General features: G+C 68.0%; 2 protein-coding genes across 2 annotated transcripts; both read right to left on the bottom strand.

Annotated features, from left to right (window-relative positions):
* Window positions 1-19: 19 nt before the first annotated feature.
* On the bottom strand, window positions 20-4,371 carry SHMT2 (serine hydroxymethyltransferase 2). The gene is made up of 12 exons (XM_027909141.1): window positions 4,271-4,371; window positions 2,874-3,068; window positions 2,679-2,758; window positions 2,352-2,552; window positions 2,193-2,274; window positions 1,881-2,003; window positions 1,672-1,811; window positions 1,386-1,551; window positions 1,210-1,309; window positions 902-1,057; window positions 481-588; window positions 20-266 (listed from the first exon to the last, which is right to left on the bottom strand). Exons 1-12 carry the CDS (start codon window positions 4,292-4,294, stop codon window positions 139-141), a joined length of 1,503 nt encoding a protein of 500 aa, XP_027764942.1. The 5' UTR covers window positions 4,295-4,371; the 3' UTR covers window positions 20-138.
* Window positions 4,372-5,247: 876 nt separating this feature from the next.
* On the bottom strand, window positions 5,248-6,181 carry NXPH4 (neurexophilin 4; the record flags this gene model as incomplete). The annotated part of the gene is made up of 1 exon (XM_027909136.1): window positions 5,248-6,181. A coding segment is annotated over one exon (774 nt), but the record flags the coding sequence as incomplete, so codon positions are not given.
* Between the last annotated feature and the right edge of the window lie 5,401 nt (window positions 6,182-11,582).

The raw sequence follows: 11,582 nt of genomic DNA, 5'->3' as shown, positions 1-11,582 counted from the left end.
CGTCCCCCACCCCGGGGACGGAGCGCCCAAAGGTGCTGAAGGGGGACGAAGGGGAGTGGGGAAGGCAGAGGGTGGGTTTCAGCCCCCTCTCGCCCCCCCAGTGACCCCAGCCCAGCAGGAGGGGAGTTCCCCCCCCCCTCAGTGGTCGCTGAAGCCGGGCATGGGGAAGGCACGAGCGAAGGTCTCGACGCGCTGGCGGAGGTCGCGCAGGCGCCGCTGCGTCTCGGGGTCCTGCAGCAGGAAGGTCTTGAAGTCCTGGAGCTTACCTGGGGGCGGGAGGGGGGCAGGTGAGGAGTGGGGGGACCCCACAGCAGCCCCGTCCCTGCCCAGGCACCCGCAGGGGAAGCTCCACCAGGCTGGGGAGCAGGGCTGGCACCAGAGCGGGGCACAGCCCCCGTGCCCCCATGGAGTAAGGGGGTTCCCCCCAGGAAAGGGGCAACAGGGAGAGATGGGGGGAGGAGAAACAGCCCCCCCACTCACTGGTTTTGCTCTTGACGTCCAGGGCCAGCATGATGCCCTCGTCGATGAACTCCACGACCTTCTGGAAATCCTCCTCGCGGAAGTGGCGGGAGGTCAGCGCGGGGGCACCTGGGGATGGAGCCCGTCAGGGCCGGGACCACTGTGGGGCAGCGGCCCCCAAGGGCTCCCCAAAACCCCCCACGGGCTCCCCAAAACCCCCCACGGGCTCCCCAAATCCCCCAAAGGAGCTCCCCAAACCCCCTCATGGGCTCCCCAAACCCCCCAAAGGAGCTCCCCAAACCCCCCCAAGGAGCTCCCCAGCTGCCAGCCCCCATGGGGTCCTCAGAGAAGGGTGGAACAGTGGGGATGCCCTGGGGCAAAAGCCTGAGGACCCCCCACCCCTAGGCTGGCAGGAAGCCCCCCCGCAGGGCCCGTCCCTCACCCAGGCGCAGCCCCCCCGGGGTCAGGGCGCTCTTGTCCCCCGGGCACGTGTTCTTGTTGGCGGTGATGGACACGAGCTCCAGCACCCGCTCCGCCCGCGCCCCGTCGATGCCCTTGGGCCGCAGATCCACCAGCACCAGGTGGTTGTCGGTGCCACCTGGAGAGCGAGGCAAGAGGGGTGAGGACCCCCGAGCACCCCCAGCCCTCCCCTTGCCGCCCTTCCCCTGCTCTGCCTGTTCTGCCTCACCCCTCCCCAGCCCACCGAGCAGGGCCATCGTCCCTCCTCGTGCCCGAGGGCCAGAGCATTACCTGACACCAGGGTGTACCCACGCTGCAGCAGCGCCTGGGCCATGGCCTTGGCGTTCCTCAGCACCTGCTGGCAGTACTCCCGGAAAGCCGGGGAGCTGGCCTGGGAGCGAGGGGACACCCCGTCAGTGCGGGGCCCGGGTCACCCCCCGCCCCGAGCCCCCCGCCCCGGCACGGACCTGTTTGAGGGCCACGGCCACGGCGGCGATGGCGTGGTTGTGGGGGCCCCCTTGCAGGGAGGGGAACACGGAGAAGTTGATCCTGTCCTCCAGGTCGTAGAGCGTCTCCTTCCCCGTCTTCTTATCCACGGAGCGCACGCCCTTGCGGTAGAAGATCAATCCCGACCTGGGGGCGAGAGGCGCTGGCACCGCCGCTCCCGCTGTCACCCCGCAGGACACCCCCTGGGGCAGCTCCCTCCCCAGGGAACACCCCCCCCCGGAGCACGGCAGGCGCTCGCAGCCCCACCTGGCGCCGCGCAGGGTCTTGTGGGTGGTGCTGGTGACGACGTCGGCGTGCTCGAAGGGCGAGGGGATGGCCTTGGCCGCCACCAGCCCGCTGATGTGAGCCATGTCCGCCAGCAGGTACGCCTTGACCTCCTCGCACACCTGGGGACACCGCGGTCACCCCCTGTGCCTGTTCCCTGCCCCCTGCGGCCCCCAGAACCCCTCCAGCACCTTCTTCATGCGGGCGTAGTCAATGAGCCGGGCGTAGGCGCTGGTGCCCGCGATGAGCAGCCGCGGACGGAAGAGCCGCGCCGTCACCTCCAGCTGGTCGTAGTCGATCAGCCCCGTGGCCGGCTGCGAGGGACAGACAGACAGACAGACAAGAAAGCTCAGTCAGCCCGGGAAGGGATGGACAGGCAGACAGACAGCTCGCCAAGGCACCCCTTTGCCCCCCAGCTCCAAGCACGGCACCTGTGGCTGAACCACGGGCACCTCCTGAGCCACAGCCCCCCCCTTCCCCCCAGATCCTGCCCCTCAGCTCACATCAAGCTTGTAGGGCATCGACTCGAAGAAGATGGAGGTGGCCGAGATCCTCTTGACGTCGGACATGTACCCGTGGGTGAGGCTGCGGGGAAGGTGTGGGGTGAGCCCGGGACCCCCGGGAGGCAGCGGGTTCCAGGCCCCCCCCAGCCCCCCACTTACTGGCCCCCGTCGGGCAGGTCCAGCCCCATCAGGCGGTCGTGGGGCTGCAGCAGGGCCGTGTAGGCGGCGAAGTTGGCCGGGGACCCCGAGTAGGGCTGGACGTTGACGCCCCAGCGCGCGGGGTCCAGGTCGAACGCCTCGAGCGCCCGCTGCTCGCACAGCAGCTCGATCTGATCCACCACCTCGGCCCCCCCGTAGTACCTGGGGGGGACGGGACGGGGTGATGGGGGCTCCCCCTGCCAGCCCCGCCGTGGGGGAATCCCTCCTGCAGCTCAGTCCTGGCTGCAGAGGGACCCCTGATGCCCCCCCAGCCCATCCCCGCTTTACCTCTTCCCAGGATAGCCCTCCGAGTACTTGTTGTTGAGGCAGGAGCCCAGGGCTTCCAGCGCCGCCCGGCTGCAGAAATTCTGGAGGGGAACTGGGGGTCAGAGTTGGAGCTGCCAACCCAATTGGGGGTCAGAGTTGGAGCTGCCAACCCAACCCCCCTTCCCTGAGCAGGGGTCCCCTGGGCCCGGCCCCCACCTCAGAGGCGATGAGCTCCAGCCCCCGGCACTGCCGATCCTTCTCCTTCTGCACCAGGCTCCAGATCTCGGGGTCGCTCTCGGCCAGGCTCTCCTGCCCCGTCCAGCCGGGCACCTGCCTGGTGGCGGCGGCGGCGGAGCCGTGCTGTGCCCGCTGGCTGCCGGGGCCCACCCGGCCCCCCCATCGCTGCAGGGTCTGCACAGGGAGGGGGGGACAGGCTGTGACCCCACATGGGGGGTGCTGGACACCCCCCTACCCTCCCAGACCTGCAGGTGACAGGGGGAGGAGCAAGACCCACAAATTCTGCCTCCGGTCACCGGTGTCACCCGCCAAGGTGGGCACATGGGGGAACTCCAAGGTCCTCATAAGGCCCATGGGGACCCCTCCAAGCTCCCCACAGGGTACATGGAGACCCCCAGGGACCCCACCAAGCACACGGGGACCCTCCCAAGGTTCCTACAAGACACATGGGGACTCTCAAAGACCCCAAAAGCACGTGAAGACCCCCAAGGACCCCATAAGGCACATGAGAACCCCCCACAGGGCACAGGGGGACCCCCCCAAGCCCACGTGCACCCCTGAACCCTCATCTACGGCCCCCCCTTCGTTGTACACGGGGGGTTGTGTCTGCCCTGCAGGACCCCTACCCCAGCGCCGTGCACAGCGAGGGGGGTCCCCGGTGCCCCCCTCACCCCGGTGCCGGGTGATGTAACCGCCGCCGCCCCATTGCATCACCCGCGGGGCCGCGGGCACCGGGCAGGGGCCAAGGCCGGTGGCTGTGGCTGTCCCGGCCCCGGGGACTTTGGGACAGACACAAAGTCCGCGAAGAGGGGTGGGGGGGGGGGACGGGACCGTTCGGGGGACACGACACCGGGACGGGGGTGTCGGTGCCCAACCGGGGGCGAGGGCGGTGGGGAGGACCGGGATGGAGTTGGGACCCCCGGGGGCGCGGGAGGGGGGAGGAAGGGGTACATGGGGGGCGAACAACTGGGCATCGGGACCCCTCCCAACATCCCCCATTGGGGACCGGGACGCGCCGGTGATCGGGACCCGTGTGAGCACCGGGAGACACCGGGGACCGGAGTACCCTGCGGGCACCGGGACCCCTGCGAGCTCCGGGGCTCCCCCGGGGTACTGGGACCCCCTCGCCAGGGATCCGAGACCCCTGCGGGCCCCGGGATTCACCGGGCCCCGGGAACCCGAGCGGGCCCTCCCCTACCGGGCACCGGGACCCGCCCCCCGGGCACCGGGACCCCCGCGAGCACCGGCAGACCCCGGGGACCGGAGTGCCCGGCGCGCACCGGGACCCACGCGGGATGTGGGAACCCTTACCGGGGACCGGGACCCCCCCCCCCAACCCCCGGGGACCGGCCCCCCGTGCCCCCGGCGGGGCTCACCCTGCCCAGGCGGAGCGGCCACATCTCGGTCCGCGCTGCACGTGGGTCCCGGCCGGGTCCCGGTCCCGGTCCCGGCCCCGGTGCCCGCTTGGCCCCGCCCCCTCGCGCGCTGCCGGGGGGGGCGGAGCCACCGGGGCCGACGGGAAACTGGAGGTCCAACACCCCACCCTCCTTCTTTCGCTGGACCGGGGTCATCCCTGTACCCCCCCATCCCCAATCCCGGGGGTCCCCCATCCCTGCTCCCCCCCTCCTCCATCCCTGGTCGGGGAGGATCAACACACTTTTTTCTTTTTTTTTTTTTTTTTCTTTTTTCTCCCATTTTTTCTTTATTTTCCACTTTTTTTTTTTCATTTTTAATTTTCTTTTAAAAAAAAAATGATGAAGAAGCCCCTTCCCGAGGTGGGGGGGGGGGTGACACAGCAGCCCCTGGGGACTCCCCTCCCCACTGCGTCCCTGACCCCCGCATGGCACTTCTTCATGGCATGGGATGGGGGGGCTGCACACAAGGAAGGGACCCCCATGGAGGGGGGTGGTCCATGGGACACCGGGGGCTCAGCTGTGGCACTGGAGCAGGGCCAGTGTTGGGAGGGGGGGGCTCCAAAATACCTGGGTGGGCCCTTGCATACACACACGTGCACGGCTGTAGGACTGCAGAGAGACAAAAGCCCCCCCCAGTGTATGGGGTGAGGACTGAGACCCCCCCTCAGCACCCTGACCTACCCCCCGTGACACCCCGGAGATGCCATCGCATGGGGTGGAACCCCTCAGCTCACCCCCACACCCCCAGGGGTCCCAGCCCAGCCCCCAGCATGGGGGGGCTCCGTGCCTGCAACCCCTGAGCTGCAGGGATGGGATTTCAGTGGGTAGGGGGGGCCGGGACCCCCAGCACCAGTTGTACCCCAGGAGGGCGCAGGGGTGCTGCAGTGAGGGGGTTTCACTGGGTGGGGGGGTCTCAGTGGGTGGGGGGCTGTACCCCCAGCACCAGCTGTCCCATAACACAGCACAGAGATGCTCCAATGACCAAGGGGGGGGCTGGTGTGGGGGTCACGGGGGGCACCGAGCCGCTGTGAGGGGGGCACAGCACCACCCCCAGCCCCCCTTCCCTCCCCTCCCCCCCCACCTCCCGCTGCGGCGCCGTCAGCCGAAGTAGGGGTTGTCGTGCTGGAAGTTGTAGTCGGGACAGACCTTCTGCACCAGCTTGTAGTCGATGCTGAGGAAGGAGATGAAGATGCAGATGACCTTGAAGGGCTTGGCGCAGAGCCAGGCCGCGTGGCTCTGCGTGTGCTCGGTGAAGCACACCTTGGACGGGTCGTACAGGCACGGCTTGTTCTTGCGCGCCCGGTTCGTCTTCTCGTACTCCACGTGGCAGTTGAGCGCCTTGGCCGGGCGCCCCTCGGGCAGGGTGCTCTGCTGGGGGGGCGGCGGCGGGCGCGGGAGCTGGGGGGGGCCGGGCACCAGCACCTCGAAGCCCACCGCCTTGGAGGGGGGCACGATGCTGACCGAGACGTTGCCCAGGCTGGAGGAGTTGTGTCGGAAGTAGACGCTGAAGGTGCCGTTGATGTGGTCGACGATCTTGCCCGTCACCAGCAGGCTGAACTTGAGCGTCTTGATGTTGAAGTAGAAGTCTCCCCAGCCGAAGATCTTCTTGGTGCGGCTGGACTTGAGGGTGGGCTTGCGGTGGGCGCGGGGGCTGGGCGGCTCCCCGGCCGTCTGGTTCTTCTGCCAGTCCCAGGGGCTCCGGCCGGCGCCCGTGGGCGTCCCCGCACCCCGCGGGGGCTCTGCCGGAATCAGCCGCCCGGGGTCGAGCGCCGGGGGCTTCAGGGTGCCATAGGGGACGTCCTTGAGGAGGCCGGAGGTGCCCAGCTCCAGGTAGCCCAGGGTCTTGGCGATGTGACCCCCGGCACACACCGTCTGGGGGGGAGAGGGCAGAGACTGCACGAGCTGTGCCTGCGTCCTCCTCCTCACCCTCCCACCCGCGCCCTCACCATCCTCCTGCCAGCATCCCCCTCCTCATCCTCCTCCCCGTGCCCCTCCTCATCCTCCTGCCTGCAGCAGCTGGGCCGGGACCGCAGCGTCCCCTTCCCGAGGCTCGCCGGGTCACTGGTTTGGGCACCAGCGAGCAGAGCCAGCTGCCATCCCCAGCCTGGGACCCCAACTCTGACATGCCTCCTGTCCCTCACCCCCTACCCAGCTGCTCCCCCGTGCCCCCATCCCTCATCCCGCCGCTCCCGGGGTGCCCGCTGTGCCCTCCTGCCCTGCCAGCTGCTCCGGAGTCCAGGATGCTGCTCCGGCCTCGTCAATCACTGTCACCCTGAGCTGGCAGGTGCTCCGCTGCTCCGGCAGCTCCTGCTCTGGATGACCTGCATCCCGGGGGGAAGGTGGGAGGGGGGAGCAGGAGCAGAGGCACCAGCTGGAGGGGCTGGGGGAGCGTGGGGGGCTGCACTCCCACAGGGAGCTGAGGTGGGCCTGGGGAATGGCTCCAGCTCATCCCAGTGTCACCCACCCTGCAATGTTTCCTGCTTGGGAATGATCTCCATCGGGAATGATGGGGGTCCCATGACCCTGCTCAGAGAGGGGGAAGCCCCCCAGGCCCCCTTCTCCATGGCCAGGTGGGGCTGTGTGTGTGGGGTCTCTGCCTGGGCACTCCCCAGAGGTGAAACAGCACTATGGGGGGGCCCAACCATGGTCCCCCACACTTGGTGTCGAGCTGGGGGCTCCATCCAATCCATCCCTGGGGTCCATCACCTCGTCCCCCCCGTTGTGTGCCAGGCTGAGCCCCTAAATCTGCTCTGGCACGTGCCACACAGGAGGGAGGAACCCTGGGCAGGCACAGGCAGCTCCACGGGGCTGTGGGAAGGGGATTTTGGGGGGGCGGGAGGGGACAGGGTGTGCGGTGCAGAGCTGTGGCTCAGCTTCCATCCCCGCTCCCCCCGGCCTGGCCAGCCCCCCACTCCCCCCGGCCTGGCCAGCCCCCCGCTCCCCCCGGCTCTCTCCGAGCGCCGCTGCTGCCTTCTCCCTTATCTATATTTCAACGCAGCTTCAAAGCCCGGCTCCTTTGCCAGCCAGAGAGGGGGGGCACGCCCGGGATGGCAAGATAAGGGGAGGAGGGGGAGAGGGGCACCCCCAGGCTGGGAGAGACGCATTTTGGGCAGGGGGGGTGGTTGCAGCTCCTCCCCCTGCACCCCCAGCTCTGCTCCGTCCCTCCATCCATCAGACCTGGAGCCCCTCACATCCCACCCTGGGGAGTCCGAGGGGCACCAGCGACCCCACAGCTGGGAGCCCCCCAAACCTGCCTCCACCCACAGCGAGGGCCCAGGGCCTGCAGCCCGCAGGGAACACAGGCAGAGCAGCACACGCTGCCGAGCCCCCACCACTGGGAAGGATTTCTGGAGGTTTCCGAGCTCTGTGCTGGATTTCCATCGCAGCCAGGGCTGGGAGCCAGGGCCCGTCCCCAGCAGCACTGCAGGCACCTGCACCCTCCTCCCCTGCCTCAGTTTCCCTTTTCAATCCCCCCCTCCCCACGATCCCCTGCAGGGGTGAGTGGGATGGGGTGGGATGGGATGGGATGGGATGGGATGGGATGGGATGGGATGGGATGGGATGGGATGGGATGGGATGGGATGGGAATGGGCTGTGATGGGAATTGATGGAGACAGTGATGCAGGGACAGGGAAGGGACAGGGACGGGCAGGCAGTGGGGAGGGGATGCAGTGGGAGCAGGGGAGATGGGCACTGGCAGCGACCCCCTCTAGTCCTGGGACCTGCAGATCCCCAAGCCAGACTGGTGCAGGGGGTGCAGGAGATGGAGCTGGGGACCGGGGGGGCACAGACTGTGAATGGGCAGAGGGAACAGCCCCCACCCCTGCAGTACCCCCAGCCCCTGCTGGCGAGGGACCAGGCTGGCAGCCCCCCAACCCGTCCAGTCCCTCCTCAGGAGCTGCTGGGGGAGCGGGGGATGAAAGGGAATTGCAGAGCAGGGCAGCGGCTGCGATGCAGCCAGGGCGATCGATCGCGGCACCGGCGCAGTCCGGGGGCGTGGGGGGACCCTCGCTGCCCGCAGCCCCTGCTGAGCCCTGGCACGGGCCGGTCGGGGGGGCTCAGAGACTGCAGGAGAGGGGCAGGGACGAGTGGGGCCACGGGCACCTCACCCCCGGCAGTGCCAAGGGGGGCCAAGGTCACCCCCCTGCGCCCTGGCAGCGCTGTCGGAATGCAGGGCAGGTCCCGGACACCTCGCGTTAAATATTAATGCTCCTGCCGTGCCGTTGGGGTGCAGCTGCACACACGTGCCCCTGAACCTCCTGACACGCGTTGTGGGTGCGCAGGGGGGTCCCAGTGCCAGCCCCTCCCTCCCTGCCCGCACCAGGACCTGTGCCATGCCTGGCCCTGTGGTGTTCGGGGCTGTGCTGGCACACACCGGTCACCCCGGTGTGCCTGAGATGGTTGTTTGTTACTGTCGCATGTGCTACCCCATCTACACATCCGTGCTGTTCCCCTCCTCATCCTCCTGCCTGCGCCCTCCTCCTCCTCACCATCCCCATGGCATCGTTCAGTGCCTTTAGCTGCTCTCCAGCCCCTCGTGTGCCCTTCTGTGCCCCCACGGCACCGCAGTCCACGGGCACCAGGTGTCACGCCCCCCCACAGGGAGCCAGGCAAGGATGTGGGAAGGGCTGGATGTGGCTGCAGAGGGACCGGGAAGGCTCTGGGTGCCGGCATCAATTTGGCTCGTCAGGCCCAGCGGTGATGGCCACTCACATCCCATTTGCTGCTGGGGCCGAGCGCCGTCAGCTGCTCCCCCGAGACCCTCGGTCACCTTGGCGGAGGGGAGAGGAGCAGCATGGGGGGAGCAGCTGCCCTGGTGTGGGCTGGGATGAGCTCCAGCAGCTCCAGAGCGGGGCTGGGAGTGGTGGGGCACAAGCTCAAGGCAAAACAGCCCCTGCCAGCAGCAGGAGCAGAGTGACACCCCTCAACAGAGGCAGGGTCTCTACCGCCAGCCTGGCCCTGTCCCCACTGCGTGCCTGTCCCTGTGCCCACCGCCAGCTTGTCCCCATCCCTACCACCAGCCTGGCCCCATCCCCATCCCCATCCCCATCCCCATCCCCATCCCCATCCCGTCCCCCCCCTTCCTCAGCAGGGACCACCAGCAGCACTGTCACCGCTCCGCTGCTCGGGCTGTCCCGCTCTGCCCGTGGGCTCGGGGTCAATCCTGCCTCTCCCCTGCCACCCCACCTCTCCCCCTGTCACCCCGGCGCCTTCGTTAGCGCGAGGAGATTAATTGGAGGTGGTGAGCGACAATCCCCGCGGGGCCGCTCCCCCCGGCGCGCGCAGCCCGGGGCGCCGTGGCATTTCCAAAGGTTAGCAGCAAACAAGGTGCCTCTGACAGCTCCCATTTATCTCCCGGCGCCGCGCGGGTGCTAATGCGGTGCCGGGTGCCGCGCTGGGCTCCGCGGGGCTGCGGGGAGGGGACCCGGCGTGCCCGGGCGTGTCCGAGCGGCCGCGCGTGGGTGAGAGCTCAGGGTTAGGTGCTCCCGAGCCTTAGGGGAGCGTGTGCGCGGCTCTGGGGTGAGGGTGTGGGTGCCACGGGTGTGCACCCAGGTCACCTCTGCGCCCGGGTGAAGGCAGCATACGCCAGCGGGTGCTCCCGTGCTGCTCCACGTGCGGCTGGGTGTGTGCACCGACACCTCCACTCGCACACGCACTGTGACACACGCAGGGTGACAAACGCACGCGTGGAGCGAGGTCCTTGGTGTGGCTGCACATCCTGGGTGACGCATTCCCACACCCCCTGTGTGCCCACCCCTGTCCCTGCCACCAGCCCGTCCCCATCCCCATGGTCAGACTGTCCCTGTCCCCACCACCAGCCTGTCCTGGCAGGGGGGTGGCTGTGCTGCTGCCACCCTGAGCTGCGAGTGACAGTCCTGGGGAGCCCTTGGTGCCAGGGCAAGGGGCTGATGTGCTGCTGGGCACCCCTGGGCTGGCAGCGGGGTGCTGGAGACCCCCAGACCAGAAAAGGCATCCCCAGCACTGGGATGGATGAACCCGACACCAGCAGCTCCTCGGCCAGCGGAGAGCCCAGAGGAACTTGCCAAATCCAAATCCGAATCCACCGAACAATCCACTAAACCCACCGTGGGCTCCTCCCGTCTGTGCCACCTGTGTCCCCACGGGACCGCCCCGGGGTCCTGCTGGCGGTGACACCGGCGTGCCACTTGTCCCCTCCAGCAGGACCATGACCTGTGGGGCCAGGGGGGATTGGCTTCGGATCAGCTGTGCCTCCACCCCCCGAACAGACACCTCGCTCCTCGCCGACGGAAAAAATATGCAAATGCTGCAGCTTTATTAACGCGCTCGGCACGCGCTGGCTAATAAATATTTCATAGCCCGAGTAGGACTTTTTTTCTCCCTCCTCCTTCTTTCTTTCGTTTTGGTTCCTTTTCCCTGTCACTCGTTTCCTGCCTTTTCTTTCCTCAGCCGTTATTTTATTTATTTATTACTTTTAAGGGCTTCACGGTGAGGCAGGAGCTGGGAGGTGGTGGGTGGGGGGGGCCGGGAAAAATGTACGTCCCAAATCTCTCCCCCCACGGGTGGAAAAGGAAAGTGCTGTTAAGAGCAAAGGAAAAAATATAATAGAAGGGAGGAGACGGCAGCAGGCAAAGGATTCGAGGCTTGTGTGACTCATTGGGCTGGAGGAGAAAAGGGAATGAATGGGAAAACAGGAGATAAACGGAGCAGGAGGGGGAGAGGGGGTGCGGATGGGTGGGCAGCAACCAGCGGTGAGGGGACACGGGGGCGGTGGGTGATGGGGACACGTGGCTCCAGGTGTCCATCATCCAGCCAGAGGCCAGAGGGCCTGGAAACCCCCCTAGATTGGCCTCAGAGAGACACAGCCCCACCTGAGGGTCACTGGGGAGGGGGCTGCTCCCAACCACCCCCAGCCACACACCCCACAGGACACGGGAACGTGGGCAGCTCCCAGGGATGGTGTGAGGCAGAGCCAGCAGGGATGAGTCCCAGGTCACTCCCACATTTCCAGTGCCAGGGATGGCCCCCAGGACGCCCACGCTCCCCCCTCCTCGGCCCTGCCTCAGTTTCCCCACAGCAGAGCACCCGCAGAGCTCCTTCCACCCTCCCTGAGCCACCCCAGCTCTCCTCAGGTGATGACTCCCAGGGGTGCAGGGAGGCAGCAGCTTCCCCCGAGTCCCCCCCAAGCCAGTGGGACCCCAGGCCTGCAGCGACGCAGCCCCCACCCTGTGCCCAGCTCCCCTCCCACCCCCCCCGGCCACCCCCCAGCCCTCTCCTCCCCGTTCCACTTTAT

The sequence above is a fragment of the Empidonax traillii genome, unplaced genomic scaffold, assembly GCF_003031625.1.
Source record: "Empidonax traillii isolate 1590-97213 ecotype Southwest subspecies unplaced genomic scaffold, ASM303162v1 scaffold1954:size80093, whole genome shotgun sequence".
Classification (NCBI taxonomy): Eukaryota; Metazoa; Chordata; class Aves; order Passeriformes; family Tyrannidae; genus Empidonax; species Empidonax traillii.
This window is presented reverse-complemented; position numbering and strand designations above follow the sequence as displayed.

Bases quoted from the DNA above. Each gene is read 5' to 3' on its own strand.
- SHMT2 (XM_027909141.1), bottom strand. From the start codon at position 4,294: ATGTGGCCGCTCCGCCTGGGCAGG. The intron at 2,759-2,873 runs GTGGGGGCCGGG...GTTCCCCTCCAG, and splicing joins TGGAGCTCATCGCCTCTGAG to AATTTCTGCAGCCGGGCGGC. The intron at 2,004-2,192 runs GTGAGCTGAGGG...TGTCCCTCGCAG, and splicing joins CGATGCCCTACAAGCTTGAT to CCGGCCACGGGGCTGATCGA.